This window comes from Scomber japonicus, chromosome 24, assembly GCF_027409825.1.
Source record: "Scomber japonicus isolate fScoJap1 chromosome 24, fScoJap1.pri, whole genome shotgun sequence".
NCBI lineage: Eukaryota > Metazoa > Chordata > Actinopteri > Scombriformes > Scombridae > Scomber > Scomber japonicus.
Window position 1 is genome coordinate 9,041,985 of NC_070601.1, and position 16,016 is coordinate 9,058,000.

General features: G+C 38.1%; 1 protein-coding gene across 1 annotated transcript; it reads left to right on the forward strand.

Annotated features, from left to right (window-relative positions):
• Positions 1-366: 366 nt before the first annotated feature.
• On the forward strand, positions 367-15,514 carry ptk2ba (protein tyrosine kinase 2 beta, a). The gene is made up of 30 exons (XM_053314762.1): positions 367-575; positions 663-1,001; positions 1,658-1,836; positions 2,181-2,268; positions 2,397-2,476; positions 2,621-2,683; positions 3,188-3,242; positions 3,381-3,521; positions 3,932-4,003; positions 4,249-4,350; positions 5,762-5,879; positions 6,311-6,353; positions 6,612-6,637; positions 6,868-6,915; positions 7,666-7,760; positions 7,897-7,978; positions 9,130-9,230; positions 9,375-9,490; positions 9,813-9,913; positions 10,052-10,141; positions 10,971-11,175; positions 11,576-11,675; positions 12,332-12,379; positions 12,936-13,061; positions 13,391-13,423; positions 13,771-13,795; positions 14,004-14,044; positions 14,179-14,313; positions 14,520-14,600; positions 15,147-15,514. The coding sequence occupies exons 2-30, from the start codon at positions 801-803 to the stop codon at positions 15,381-15,383; spliced, it is 2,832 nt and encodes a 943-aa protein (XP_053170737.1). The 5' UTR covers positions 367-575; positions 663-800; the 3' UTR covers positions 15,384-15,514.
• Positions 15,515-16,016: the final 502 nt, after the last annotated feature.

Genomic DNA, 16,016 nt, shown 5'->3' on the forward strand with positions numbered 1-16,016 from the left:
ACCAGTAAAGCAACAAACATATCCATCTCTTCAGCTGCTCTAGCTATGTTAAAAAAGATGAATTGACCACATCTACATATCAATGTAGAAGTTAAAGGATGGTTGTATTCATTTTAAGCTGATGTTGTTAAAAGAGTTCATACAAAAAAGGATTTAAAAAAAGCATAATTTTCACCTCTACTGTGTATTTGCACATCAAAACTTTTGAGTAGAGGAAGTGAGAGTGTTGTGTGTGGGGGTGGATTGTGGTTCGGTGCTGGCCTGTGCCACTGCAAATGAGACAGGGGGTGACAATGCAGTTGCATCAGTCCTGTCAGTTTTTCTGTTCGCTGCTCTTCAACTTCCTCATTTGCATTGTAAGCACCGTTTCCTCTTTCAGTTACTGATGTGTCTCTTCAGGGTAAAGCTTCAGATACATTTTTGGTGCGTTAACCTGTCAAAGAAGACCAACAATCAAATCTGGACTTAACAGAGTGATGAAATGAATGCTGTGCGTTTTGGCCATTGACTTGTCGTCAGTCTTAAAGACTGACAGTACCATACTTGTGTTTGGCGGTGGAGCTTGTGCAAGACTGGTGAGTACTGCAGAAGTAGAATCACAGAGATATGAATGTTCCTCAAATAAAACAGACTGATCGTGTCTAATTTCTGTCTGTCCCCAGCTTTGATATGTCCATGCATGTATGTGCATTTATGTGACGGTATGATGTGAATGAGAGAGAAGGAAGTGAACGAAATGGTGTGTGTAACAACGATGTACGTTTACGTGCAGTAGCAACACTGTGTGTTGAGTGTGTGTGATGTCGGGGGACACCAGCACCCTGTACTGGAGGAGCATGTCTCCCACCAACCAGACAAATATCCCAGATGGGTCTCCCACGACAATTGTCGCCAAGAACAACATCTCTAGGAAGATCATCAAAGTATGTTACCTTAGCAACAACTCCAACCTGGACAAGAACTTCAAACTGGTCGGCTGTGAAGAGGGATGGACTGTCAGGGTATGCTCTGCTCTACTCTACTCTACTCTACTCTACTCTACTCTACTTTAATCTACTCTACTCTACTTTAATCTACTCTACACCCTACTATGTTGAACTGTACTCTGCTCGGTATCGGTACCATACTTCTTGTACCATACTATACTCTTGTGTACTCTAGTCTATACTCTGCTCTAAACTGTACTACACTGTTCTCCACTGTTGTTCACTTTACCATACTGCTTTCTACTGTTTTGTACTATATTGTACTCTACTGAACTATTTACTGTATTATATTGTACTCTAACTTACTATTCTCTAATGTACTGCACTATACTATACCCCACTGCACTCTAGTCTTTACTGTACTGCATTTATTTTGTATCATGGTAATATTGTCATCGTGAATTCTTCTGTCCTCTTCAATTGTATAGTGAAAACGTGAAAGGCGCTATTGTAAATAAAACGTATTATTATTATGATAAAATATCTGCTATATGCTCCACTTTACTCTACTGTGCTCTACTAAACTTAACTTCACTTAGCACACTTAAAAAGACAACACTCACACAAACATTGCTGTGAAAAAAGTATATTAAGTAAATCAGGCTTTAGTACTGTACCTGTATCAATATGATTTTTTATTCATATTCACTATATCATTTCTTCTCTTTCAGTCTGTCCTTAACCTGGTTCTTACTAGTGGCTGTGTGGGTGCGGACATAAAACACCCCCTCTGTTACGGCCTCCTCCTCAAACACCTCAAGTCCTCAGAGGAACACTGGCTACACCCAGACCTTCCTGTGTCTGAACTCAGCCAGCGGTATGAGCTGCACCATGTTGAGGCTGAGTGGAGGTCAGTGCTTCTATCTTTGTCTGGATGTGCTTCATGTACCACACATACATATCGGATGTATCATTCAATTTTTTTTTCACTTTCAATAGTCCAATATCTTGTGTACAATGAACACTTTGATGATGACACTATAAGTAATGGCAGATAATCATTATCCACTGTGAGCCATAAACGTTTTTAGACAAGAGGTGCTGATATTTCATGTGCAGCACTAATCTGCATAACACTCATAGCACTACATAGTATAGATTTTGTGTACAGTGGATAAAATGTTGATCAAGTTGTCACATCCTATATTCTAAAGAAATGTGATGTGAATATAACTGTGATGGTTGTTTGTCCAGATATGACCTCAGGATCAGATACATCCCATCAGATTTCATGGAGAAATTCAAAGACGACAGAACCACTATGCTCTACTTTTACCAGCAGGTCAGACACGTGTCTGTGTGTATGTGTGTGTGTGTGTGTGTGTGACTAGAACTTACAAGTGAAAACTGTATTGCAAGATGCAGTCATTTGCATAACATCTGTGATGAATGTGTCTGTGTTACTCACAGGTGCGAAGTGACTACATGCTTGGGTACGCGTCTAGAGTCAGCGATGGGATGGCTCTACAGCTCGGCTGTCTGGAAATTAGGTACTGAGCAACAAACACCTCACACTTAAACTCTTTTCTCCGGATGAGGATGAATCTGTCATTGTGCCAGATCCAAGAAAACAGAACCTTGTGAGCAGAGTTTGGGTCATTCATAAATATTGTGTTCACTTATTGTGCCTGCAGGAGATACTGCAAAGACATGGATCCAAATGGACTGGAGAAAAAGTCCAACTATGAACAATTAGAGTAAGTCAAGCATGATTGCTCTATTGTACGTGTGCATCATCCTCCATTTAGATCCTTTCCCCTTTATATCAGTCCTTTTGTGCCTGTTTTGTTGTTATATTGCTTATGTTAAAACGCATTATCAAACAAAAGAAGGGAAACATGTGACACCCGCTGCAGCACACATACTTTATTTGGGCTATCTCAACACTGCATATGCCACAAAGATATCTGCGTGGAGAGGAATCACAGGCTGGAGAAATGACAGGAAAGAGTGACCAGATCAGATGCAGTCTGTGGTTGAAATTTAACACAAAATGTATGACACAGATTAGATTACACTCAAATAGATACAGTGAAACATCTCTGCTTTACAGTTGGTTTGCATTCATGAGAAAGTGTCAAGCCTGAGTGTCCCAGTGGCTATCAATGCAGCTTTGCAGTAAGAGGGTTTGAATACTGACTCTATATGCTTTTGAAAAGGAATGTTTGTTTCATGACTGTGGTCTGACTTTCCTCCCTTAGGAGGGACGTGGGACTGGAGTTGTTCTTTCCCAAAGAGCTGATCAGCAACACGAAGGTAGAGAGTCAAAACAACTACTGTGAAGTCAATTTCTTGCTTTGAGTGTCTATTTTTGTCCCATTATGCTGCATTTACAGTATGTTCTTACAATTCATTCTCAGTGATCGCTGTTTGTCTTTGTGTAACGTGTATCAGTCGAAACAGTTGCGTCGGATGATCCAGCAGACGTTCCACAGCTATTCCACTCTGACACCGGACCAGTGCATGGCCAGGTTCTTCACCACTCTGTATCAGTGCGTGAGCTTCACACAGGAGAGCTTCGCCTGTCAGCTAGTGGTGAGTGTTTGAGATTTGGATGTGTGCACATTCGTTTTCTTGTTAAATTTAGTAGTTTTGAAGCTGTTGGTGTTTCCAACCAGATTGTATACTGGTAAAGGTTGGAAATGCCTTGAACCCCTCTGAGTTTCATCTGTTTTGCAGTTAAATCCTTAAACAAAAATGAAAAGATTCTTCTGAGATCTCCTTACCATTACTGTGGGTGTACTGTATCCTTATATGTCAAAATTATTGTTTTTAAAGCACCCAGCAGATTTGGGATGAAAAAAAGTATGATTATTATAATGATAATAATGATAATAATAGAAATAATGTTGTTATATATATATATATATATATATATATATATATATGTGTGTGTGTGTGTGTGTGTGTGTGTGTGTGTGTGTGTGTGTTTCCTGTGCCCATAGCAAATGTGGAATGTAACAATAGACCTGGTCATTGGTCCTGAGGGCATCAGTCAACGAACAGAAAACTTAAAAGTGAGCTCACTCTCTCTTTCTCTCAGCTTTTCTGAAAAAGCTCTTCTTGACGTTACAATATCCATACAATATGAAAGACAACAAGATATATATGGAAACTTAATACATCTATGATTCTACAGATAGAAATACAATGCATGCAACATTTGGAATAAACAGAAAACAAACAAACAAATGAATTTCTTTTTCTATTAATTCCTGCTTTATTTCGACTTTTTACATCTTTGTCTCTGCCTGTTTTCCAGTCCACATGTCTGGCCGCGTTCTCTGACGTGCGCAGCATCTCCTACTCTGCAGAGAGTGACGGTCGGGCTCTGCTCACCATCACCATGGAGGGAGCTCAACAGGTAAACTAGCTGTTTCCTCTCCCTTTTCATCTAGCTTCTTTTTTCTGATTTTAACTTGAACCTCAACCCACCAAACAGTCAAATGCAGAGCTACAGAGGATGTTCTTTCAAAAACACTCTGACTCACTGACCCCAAAACCCTTCAGAGCTAATTCTTTGCTTATCCCTAATCTTTTGATCTTTTTTATTGGTGCAAAGTGACGTAGTGCATAGTCACAGAAACATAAAGTAGGAAGTGAAAGGCAGTTGCTATTGCCAGTTCAATCAGGAGAGACCAGAGAATGCAGTAAAAACAATGTTTATTATGCAGATGATATTAATGATTTGGTATTGTCAAAATCTTTAGCGCTTGGACTTTGTATACTGTATACATGATTAATTTAGAAGGAGACCCAACATTCCCACATGAGCAAGCACTTGGCAAAGGAAAATCTCCTTTATGGGAAGAAACCTTAGGCAGAATTGGGCTCTCTGTGATGCAGTGAAGAATCTGAAGACTGCGTGGTGATGGGGAGGTGGTGGGTCGTCCCTGAGCATAGAAGAACATTTAAAGACAGCTGAAATATAGGCTGACAAAGAAGGTGTGTCACTGTGCTATTGGTTAGATTTGACTTGGTGATGTGAACAGCTGATGTGTCAATTGATGCTGCAGAAATGACAGCAAGGAAATTATGAGTTTTGACAGAGATCAGTATGAGCTGTGAGAAGGATCAGGATGACTAAAGAATGATAAATAAAACTATGACGTGAGCATACAAAACGATGGTCTTCCTGTCTGAACTTTCGCTGAGCTTCATTAATGCTGTGTCTGTGTGAATTTATAACGGAAAGAGCAAAGACAGAAAGGGGAAGGAAGAGTAATCTGAATAAAAAAAGAAAGCGATAAAAAGAACATAGACAAAAAAAGTATTACAGCAATCTTGAAATTTGAACCCCTAGATAGCATCATTGAGATTCAGCTGTGTTGGACCAGTTAGTCAAACGCGTATATACACACTTAACTATACCTACTTTTAATCACTAGCAGTTGAATATTACCAGATACACATCTGCTGATGGTTTACTAAGAGAGCAGGTTGCTCATTAAAATGTCACCAAGCTAATAAAAATGTGAAACAAACAAGCTCCAGTAAAAATGCATAAACTGCAAATTCACCACACGATAACTAAAGCCATTAAGTAACATTTATTAACTAATGCATCTATGAATTTTAATGTATATTATCATTTGTGTCTGTTGCTCTTGCTTGCAAAATGCATGCCTGTATATCTTCAGAAATGAACATTTTGATAGCTGCAAGTGTGAGCGAAAAGGACACAGTGGTGATTTGCATGATGTCACCTGTCAGTAAGAATTATGTGGTTGGGTTTAGCATGCACTTAATATCCTGTATTATGTTTAATTCCTCAGCCACTGTCAGTGAGCACCTCGTCCCTGGCTGCAGCAGAGAACATGGCTGACCTGATTGATGGCTACTGTCGGTTGCAAAGCGGCTCTGAGACCTCACTCATTATCAGGCCCAACAAAGGTACACTTTACACTTTTTTGCATTATGTGCTTTCCTGGTAACAAAGATGGAAAGCTGCTCCTTGCAATCTGAAGATGTTAAAGTCTGTCTAAAGTAAGAATAAATATGTGTTCTGAGTTTGACATAACACAGAAAAGTGTGTTGTTAACCACCCTGCCAAATTTGAATGATAAAAAAAATCACCAAATTTTTTAAATTAGGCTTAGAAATACATTTATGACCTATTTAATGTGTTTAGAAGAAAATGTCTGAATTCACTTTACACGGTCTTTAAGCTATGTGGCAATTTTTATGCCCCATGATATGAAAGTATGACACTAGTTATAAAAATCTGTCATGTTTCTTAATTGTCTAGTCTCTTTATGTAGTAGCCCTTTGAGATGTTAGAGCAAAAACTTCAGATGGACAAAAGTTGTTGTTTTTTCTTACAGCAAGAGACACAAAAATGAAACTGCCTGACATCCCAACACAATGGTAAGTGTATTCAGTCTGTGAAAACAACTTTAATAATGAATCATGAATCATGTTGAAAAGTTATGCATCTTAAACTAAATTTCTTTGTCTGTTGCATCAAAGGTTACAGATGTTTAAGCAATGTTGATCATTGACTGGTTGCATTACAATAAAGGAGAAATTTAAACAACCACAAATGATTATATCATATTTGTCTTTTTATCAGTAATGTTGTTGGTTTGTGTTCATGCTGCCTAAAAGTATTTCTTTCTCTTACAGTGGTGTTTCCAGAGGTCCTGATAGAGGTTTGAGTAAGTCTTGTGACTCATTTCTAAATTCTGCATACACACATACATAAAGTGTAAGCGTATGCATCTGTATTTTCTGTTTCAGTATCCTGAATGTTTAAGTTTTTTGTTTTTTTTTACCTCAACACAGTTCTCCATTATTTAATCCTACTGAGCAATAATTAGAGTAGATTAATCAAACTTGATTGACTCTTTAACATTTAACATTTTTCTTTAATCTTTCTCAGATTCAGATATTTATGCTGAGATTCCAGAAAACACAGCAAACTCTTCAGGTAAGTCGCGTTTCACTGATACCTAAAATACTTAGAAACCTGTATCTGCTGTTTATTAATGTTCCAAACTAGATAATCAGATAAGAAATGTTAGTGTTAATGTAATTCTGGCTATTACTTGAGGGTATAATGGAGCAAAAATACATGAAACAGGACTAAATCATCTCCTGCAGATCTCCTTGTGTTGAAAAATTGAATTAACAGCAATGGAAAGTTACACCTTTTGAAATTGCACTAAACTAATCTGAGTCTATTTTCCACACTGCGGTAAAGGAACATCCTGTAGCTATTGGAGTTTTGGCTTTAAGCACGATGTGTGGGCTGCTGCCTGCATGCTGCCCAGCATGTTTCATTTCCAACCACAACAATCATCTCTCATAGCGAAGACTGTCTACATAAAAAGACAGACAGCAAACTTAAAGCATCATCTGTTAAAACACAGATGAACCTAAAAATAATATACACATTTCTACTTTTGATCGCCGCATGTTTTCAGCACATGTACATTGCAATGTATCAAGTACTTAGTTTGGTTTAAATTTCTAAATAATGAATCTGAATTCTTCTTTAAATTACCAGCTTTAATATATATGTAACTCATGATTAAAATGATTATGCTTGGTATTAAAATGGTGCTGTTTAAAAGAGAGACACATTTTTACAAATTCAATTTCAGCTTTTTAAGGATTGCTTTACATGGAGACTTAAAAGCTTCATTAAATTGTATTTGCTTTATTTCTTTATGTTCAGATAAGTACAGGGTCTCCAGAAGTGATGTCAATGTGGGTCACATCCTGGGCGCAGGATTCTTCGGAGAGGTTCATGATGGATTTTATAAAAGCCCAGTGAGTTCACCTGTTGTCTAATGATATCACCCCCAAACATCACCACCAAGATCTAAATCAAATCTGTCACCTTTGCATTTACTGAATGAACTCAATACATCATCATAGTTAACCATATGCATGTGTGTGTTTGTAGACTGGGGAGAGAATCCGTGTGGCCATCAAAACATGCAAAGACTGTACAGCTGATGTGAAGGAGAAGTTTCTCAGTGAGGCTGGTGAGTATGTCGCTGTTGGCGCGGTTATTTTCTGAAGTACACATCAGGCTCATATGGAAACTTGTGAAACAGCTGCAAAACCTGATATATGATCATAAGAGGAAATGTAAAACGTTTCTCTGACTAGTTATAAGTTCAATCACTGCAGTGGCAAACTACTTATTGTGTCATCATTTTACAGGAAACATGAAATATCAACTACAGAACTCCTGGGTTTTGAATGTTGCATTAGTCAGAAGATTGCTGCAGTCAACTTCCTGTTGCCTGTGGCCATTGTGGGAGAGACAGAAGACCACACTTGATTTTTTTTACTACCTGACTGGCATAGTTTGGACCCCTAAAATTAGTTAGTCCAGCTAAAGTTGTAACAGTAATGTTGCGGACAGAGTTCATAATTCCAGGATGTCCTCGATATGTCACTTTGAAAATTCTGTAAAATCAAGACAAATATCTTCATGCACTCAAATTTTATGGTCATTACATTTCGAAATCTCTTGAGCAAAAAGTGAACATTTTCGTCTAGAAGAAAGGTCATTAGTTGTGCCTACGCTTTTTCTCAAATGACTTTTGAGTCTGACATGTCATCATCTTAAAAAGTTTTAGGAAAGAATTACTACACACCTAGCAGACAACATCAGCTTTCATTTTGAGGATTGTTTCTATATCTGATGGACAAGTCCCGTATTTACTCTCTTTTAGTCTATTTTTGGTTCCCATCAACTCCTCAGGCAAAAGAAAATCTGGTTTTAGCAACTGAGTGTTTCATTTTCTTTACCTAGTGAAGCTAGACAAACACTAATGTTGTCTGTCTGCCGTGTTGTGCTGGCCATATAGCATATAGCGCATCTGACTCAGTTTCACAGAAAACAGCTGCGTGCTTCTGCTAAATGAGAGAGCGGTGAAACTGAAAAAGCAAATCTGCCAGAAAACCACAAGAAAGACATAAAAGAGACTAAAATGCTCTGTAGAGCTGAGGGGCCTTTCAGAGTTAGATCATGAGTCTCTGTTGTTTTGGCAGAGTATGCTGGTTGTTTTTCTGTTTTTCTTTTTTCCCCCCTCTCAGTTCACTTTCATTTATTTACTGTATCATATATCAATGATAAAAATGTGATATTTTATTGATCTCAGGTGTATTGCTCTGTCTGTTGCAGGCTTGATGAAAAATCTGGATCATCCCCACATTGTGCGTCTTATCGGAGTCATTGAGGTTGATCCTGTCTGGATCATCATGGAGCTCTATGAACATGGAGAGGTGTGTGTAGGTCATGAAATAGTTGAACTCTTGATGTTAGATACTGTGTGGAAATAGTTGATTGTGATATGATGCATAGGGGAAAAAATCCACCTTAAATTAGTCATGTATGTTGTTAAATTAGATATTTTTGTGCCCTGACAGTTGGGGGAATATCTCAAGAACCAGCAGTACGTCATCACGAATGCAACATTAATCCTGTACAGTCTACAAATCTGCAAAGCCTTAGCTTACCTGGAAGGACTCAACATGGTGCACAGGTATGAGAAAACCAACAGATGCCTTTATTCGTGACACATTTTGTAAAAGACAAAGTTTTAAAAAAACAAGCATTGTACTGTCATTAGAAGCCCGGGCGTCAGCTGGCCATAGTTTCCCTGCAGATGTAGACATTAGAGAATTGTATTAAGTTACTGTTGCCATATAAGGAAGGTTTCTGCCCCAGTGCATTTACAACCCAGAGACTGGGAATGTTGATGTGTCCTATTTGACATAATTGCATATATAGCATTACTTAATGTGGTTAACAGCTGATTTATTTTCAGTCTTCTCTTTCGGTTCTGTTCTTGCTGTGTGCTGTAGGGATATAGCTGTAAGAAATATCTTGGTGGCATCTTCTGAGTGTGTCAAGCTTGGAGACTTTGGTCTGTCTCGCTACGTTGAGGAACAGGAGTATTACAAAGGTAAAATTTCATACTTACACAACATTTCCGGGCAGAAGTGCAATGCAGGAGAAACACTTTACAGTTGTCTTAAAAGGGGTAGAAGTTCATTTCATTTCATCTCTATCTTTTTTTTGTCAATTTCTCTTCCCTGTGCAGCCTCACTTTCTCGATTACCGATCAAATGGATGGCACCAGAATCAATCAACTTCAGGCGCTTCACCACAGCCAGTGATGTCTGGATGTTTGGTGAGAAATACATTTGTGTCAGTGCACATGTACATACAGTGTGTGACTGTGGGAAGCTGCTGCCTGTAGTCCTCTGTACTGTACTTTATATTTATGTAGGTTTGAGGAAGTATAGCAATCGCAGCCAGTGGCGCCTGGCATAGTATGACAGACACAGTGGTGCAGCACTCAACCTCAAAGCGTTTGCTCTTGTAAAACATATTGTTAATATACAAAGAATAAATCTAACCAATGTTTTGGTTGTTGCAAATGTTAGAATGAATAACATTAATATTTTTATTACTAATACTGCGTTATAATACCATCATCAGCAGGAAGCACATAGGAACAGTAACTGAAGCTAAGGGGGAATTAGCAAAGAGTTAGGTATTTTGATGGCACTCTCTAGACTTCATACATAAACAGGGGCAGACTTTACCATTCCACAAGGCAGGCAACTGCCTTGTGGAATGGAGTGAAAAAATATTGAATAATGTTATCATCATGTATTTTAACTCATTGTACCACTACATTTACATGACTGATAAATGTTACTGGTGCTGCATATTCAGATTTTACTCACAAAATATGACTATTGAAATATGATGCATTATTATTCGTTAAACTATCCAGCATGATATAAACTAGAATTAAAGCTCCATCTTGAACAGGTGTTAAGTACCATGTGCTAATAATGACTCTCTTACTTTTACTACTTTTAATCTTAGTTTTTAAGTAAAACTTTGAATGCAGGAGGCATCACTAAATCCACCCCTATACATAAATGATTGTTGACAAAACTGTTGGGACTTATGATGCAAGTCAGTACAGCTTGTTTGTGTTCACCCAGGTGTATGTGTGTGGGAGATCTTCTCAATGGGCCAGCAGCCATTCTTCTGGATGGAGAACGGGCAGGTGATTAATCACCTCGAGTCAGGAGTTAGACTGCCCAAACCACAGATCTGCCCACCCAAGCTTTACTGCCTACTCACCAGCACTTGGTCCTATGAGCCGCAAGGCCGGCCCAGGTTCAGCGAACTCGTCTGTTCCCTGAGGTACACACTCATATATCTGCACCCCAAAAAAAAAAAAAAGTACATGCAGTTGTCCTCACCAGATTTGAAAGTTGATTTTTGAAAGTTTTAAAGTAATTTTGATATTAAAACTATGGTTTCAAGTTCATTTACTCTAATAAGTTTCATTCTCATGAAGTGTAATTAATGATATGAAAGTTTAAAGTAATAGTTTCTGAACGATTTCCACTCACGATTTCAGCTTTGCATAATGGTATTTCATATCAGGCAACTAAAAATGAAAAAATAATTATTGAAATCAAGAAATATTTTTATACTGTAAACACACTAGGACACACTAACTAAACTGTGTGTGTATGTGTGTGTGTGTGTGTGTGTGTGTGTGTGTGTGTGTGTGTGTGTGTGTGTGTGTGTGTGACAGTGACATCCACAAGATGGAGCAGGAGGCTGAGACGATGCAAGGCAAATCCCACTCCATCGCATCGATGTTCGACCCCAACCACGCAGAACCCCCACCAAAGGTATTACATACACACACTGTGTTGATATGAACATGAGCTGCAGTCAGATGAGCTTAGTGCTTACAGTAGGTGCAACTCAGTCAGGCTATACAGTTAAAAACCAGACACCCTTCTGTTCTCATGTAGTGTGCTTACATACTGAATACACTGAGGTCTTAACATTGCATACAAATACCACCACTGAATGTGGAAATAAGCCAAAGTGGCCTTTGATGCAGTTGTAGCCACTAGACACTGTTTCCAAGACAATTCAAACTGTAATGAAGTGATGAAAATCCCCATTTCTCCCTAGAAATACAAAGTCAACATATATTTGTTTCACATGATTTAATTTCACTCCTAGATCCAGTTTAGTTTGTGTGTCTGTTGATAAGACGTACTAAAAACAGTGATGATTTGACAACCATATTAGCTACCAGTCAATCACATTATCTAGCCAATGAATGAAAAATGATGAGGATACAGTAAACATTGTGTGCATTAAATTCTGACGCCAAACACGTTTGTTTCCTCAAATTGTTCTCATTTTTAAATTCTTGTTTAACTTACACCTTTTTTTAATAAATGTGAACTTTGAAGCTGATGAAAACGAATATATATATATTTTTTACCTGGTGACCCCTAAAAAAATGAATCCTCTCTTTCTCTCTCACCAGCCATCCAGGACACAAGGCAACACCCTTCCTCGAGTCTCGAACAAATCGGTGTGCTTCACAGTCACACACACACACACACACACACACACACACATGGAATCACATGGCAGACACATTGAACTCACACATACAAACAAGGATGTGCATTTAATCTCATAGCTAATCAAATTTAGGTTTCACTTTAAACTTCCTACTGTGACTTCCTGCACCTTTACAAAGAGAAATCATACTACTTAAAATGTTCTAGCATTAGATATAATATGGAAAATGATATAGTGAATATGCTGGCACACGATCGCTTATACCAATATCAGTATATTATACATATAATACAAAGACGGAACCTTCGAGAATATAACACAACATAGAGGGGAACTTTGTTATTGAGTCACGTTTTGCAATGTCAGCTGGTGAACAGCTTTTATGGCCAGAGTGTAAAAACCCGACCTTGAACAACTTACTAGAAAACAACCACCAACACATACTGATAAATAATACAAACTGTGCAAAAAATGATTGAATATGAGCGTGTCTGTGTGTGTGTGTGTGTGTGTGTGTGTGTATGTGTGTATGTGTGTATGTGTGTGTGTGTGTGTGTGTGTAGGCAACAGACAACGATACCAGGCCAGCATGGCAAAAAGAGATGTCGCGAGTTGAAGACACATTACAGAGACAAAAAAGAGAGATGCTGATGGATAAACAGTGGCTGGAGCAGGAAGAGAGGCAACTGGTGAGACACACACACACACACACACACACACACACACACACAAGCACACACAGTGGAGAAGTACATCATTTCTGTCACTGGACAGCAAGGGAAGTAAAGAAAGTTGTGGTTCTATGAATATTACGAAATGATGAAAGTGACGTCTGGAGATCATGTGTTTGACTAAATATGATGACATTTCCAACAACATGACAATTACAGGACTCCACATATTTTATTGAATTTACTTCCTCACATACAGTACATTATGCAAACCCAGCAACTTATCAGGTCTGTATTCACTGTAGTCTGTAAACTTCACGTGTAAGTGACACTGTGTCTCTCTGTAGGATCCTGCTGTGCGAGTGGATTTATACGCTAAGGTACAACATTGTCTTTTTATTTCCTCTTGTAAAAATGAAAGATAAATTACAGCTGTATTAAACATTTATGACCACTTGAAGGCAAAAACACACCTGCTAATATACTGTATGTCCTAAATTTGTCAAGAAACACTAGCGAAACTCACCAGCTACTCATTTTCTTTACTTTTCTGCCTCTTCTCAGATTTCTATTCAGCATCATTACATATATATGATTTTATAATAATAATTAAAAGCATCTCCACTACAGAAAAGGCAATTTACAGCCTCTGACTTTTGACCTGACCTGAGGTTTGCAACTGAAACCTATTCAAGTGATAAATGATCTCTTTCTGTGTTATTTGCAGCCTCTTGAAAAAAGCCCAGATAAAGGTGAGTCCAGTTTTAGATGCCTAGTATTAACCTAAATCTTTTTCAAACATTACTATTTCTAACCTCTTGTTTTGAGACATGAAATATAGCACGTAGGAGCCATGTAGGAAACATTTAAGACAAATAATATGAAAGTAAAATGTTTTCAATGTAAAAATACATTATTAGATTATAATATGTCATTTGTTTTTGTCTGTGTGTGTCTCAGGTCCTCCAGTGAAGCCCCCGATGCCTCCTGCAGTCACACAGGTAAGAAAAAAAAACCTTCTAAATTGTAAATTGGTCAGAAAAACTTTTGTAAAGCTGTCACGTTATGTACTGAAGTGGAGCTACATAGTAAATGGGTCATGGAAAAGTAATTGTTATGTTCTGTTACGTTGTAGTCTCGGGCCACAGCTGAGCTGGACCGATCTGGTGATGAAGTTTACACTGGTGTCATGGAAATAGTGAAACAGGTGGTCATGCTGAAGAATGACATTAACACGCTCCCATCCTCAGAGTATCCCACTGCTGTCAAAGTATGTCAATCACTCTGTGTGTGTGTGTGTGTGTGTGTATTTCAACCTGCTCATTTTTTTAAGGAACATTTACAGTAGGCTAATCATTCCAACCTGTCATAATCAGTTTAATAATGCTTTAAGTTGGGTGTTTTTAAAAAGTTCCTCAACTCTCTCACCTCCTGTTTTCCCTCCCTCTACCTCACCCTCCACTTATTCATCTTCAGGCCTTGGGTGTCACTCTTCGTAGCCTGATGCAAAGTGTTGATGAGATCCTGCCGTCTTTGCACAGCTCTATCACAACCGAGGTAGACCTCACTTCATCTCTCTGACACATTTTATACCATCTCCCATTTAAAAAATAATTGAAACATAGGCACATGTGATTTTGGAAAATTGCCCTTTAAAGTTACATTTCACTGCTGCTTATTATAAAGCTATTTCTTGCATTTCTTGTTTGTTAGCTTGTTTGTTTTTACTGGAGAAGTACAAGTTTATTTGCAGAAGTAGAAGTTTATTTGCATTTCCTGCTCTGTAGTAGAAGAGAGTACTACTTGGTTTACTGTAAGTTATGATGATCAGAATCTTTTTGCGGCAGGAAATTCAATGTCTATATGTGTTAGGATGTAAAATGTGAGAAAAAACAGTTAAACTAAGCTGCTTCTTTTAAACCCAGGTATTTTGTGATGAAAAAACCTTATTAAAAAAGCAAAGCCTATGAACTTTTTCTGAAGCACGTTGTTATCTTGTTTATTCTGAGACAGTTTTATTTAAAATTTTCCTGCTGTCTTAACATGGAGAAAGTGAAGTTTGAGCAAACTATGTAATATGATCTTCTCTTCTTCTCTCCTCAGATCGATGGCACTAAGAAACTGCTGAACAAGGATTTAGGGGAGCTAATCAGTAAGATGCGACTGGCCCAGCAGAACGACATCACCACGCTGAAGGAGGAGTGCCAGCGGCAGATGTTGGCAGCCGCTCACACCCTGGCACTGGACTCCAAAAACCTGCTGGATGCAGTGGATCAGGCTCGAGTCAGAGCCAACCTGGCTAAGCCCAAACCTGACTCTGAAGATGCAGAAAAATCATAGGAGTGAGGAGCAAATGGACATGGAATTGAGTGGGAATAGTAGGATGCATCTATTTGTATTCAAACTATGTAGATGTTCTGGTTTGAACAGCAGTGATGATCAAAGATAACATAATATATTCATATTTTCTCTTTTTCAAAAAAGTGAACTATGGTAAGTCCACTGAGCATTTCTTGAAGCTGAAGAAATCAATATGTAAGCTCAATAAAGTTTTCACTGTTTATTTTGTGTTTTAATTGTTTTTATCATTAAAGACTACAATGGTCTGCACCTCCAGTGTTTTTTCTGCAACAGCTTGTCAACATTTATGCAACCACTGATGACAGCTCATTTCACTGTTAGTGTCTTATATCTATTTAAAGATGGACTAACTCAAACATTTTAATCTGCTCTATCTGCAATAGATAAACATGAGCTTGTGAGAACAACGTTCTTTAATAAACCCAAACTAAATGTGTGTTATGTGAGAGAAAGGACAGAACAGATTATAACATCTCTTTTTTAATGCAGACTAGAAGATGCAATGACAGGAAGGAGAAAAAATAAAGATCTATAACTGACCTCTTAAAGATAATAATCCATCCCATAAATAAATACCTCTATTTAAGGAGAAGCAGGTATTAACATGCACTA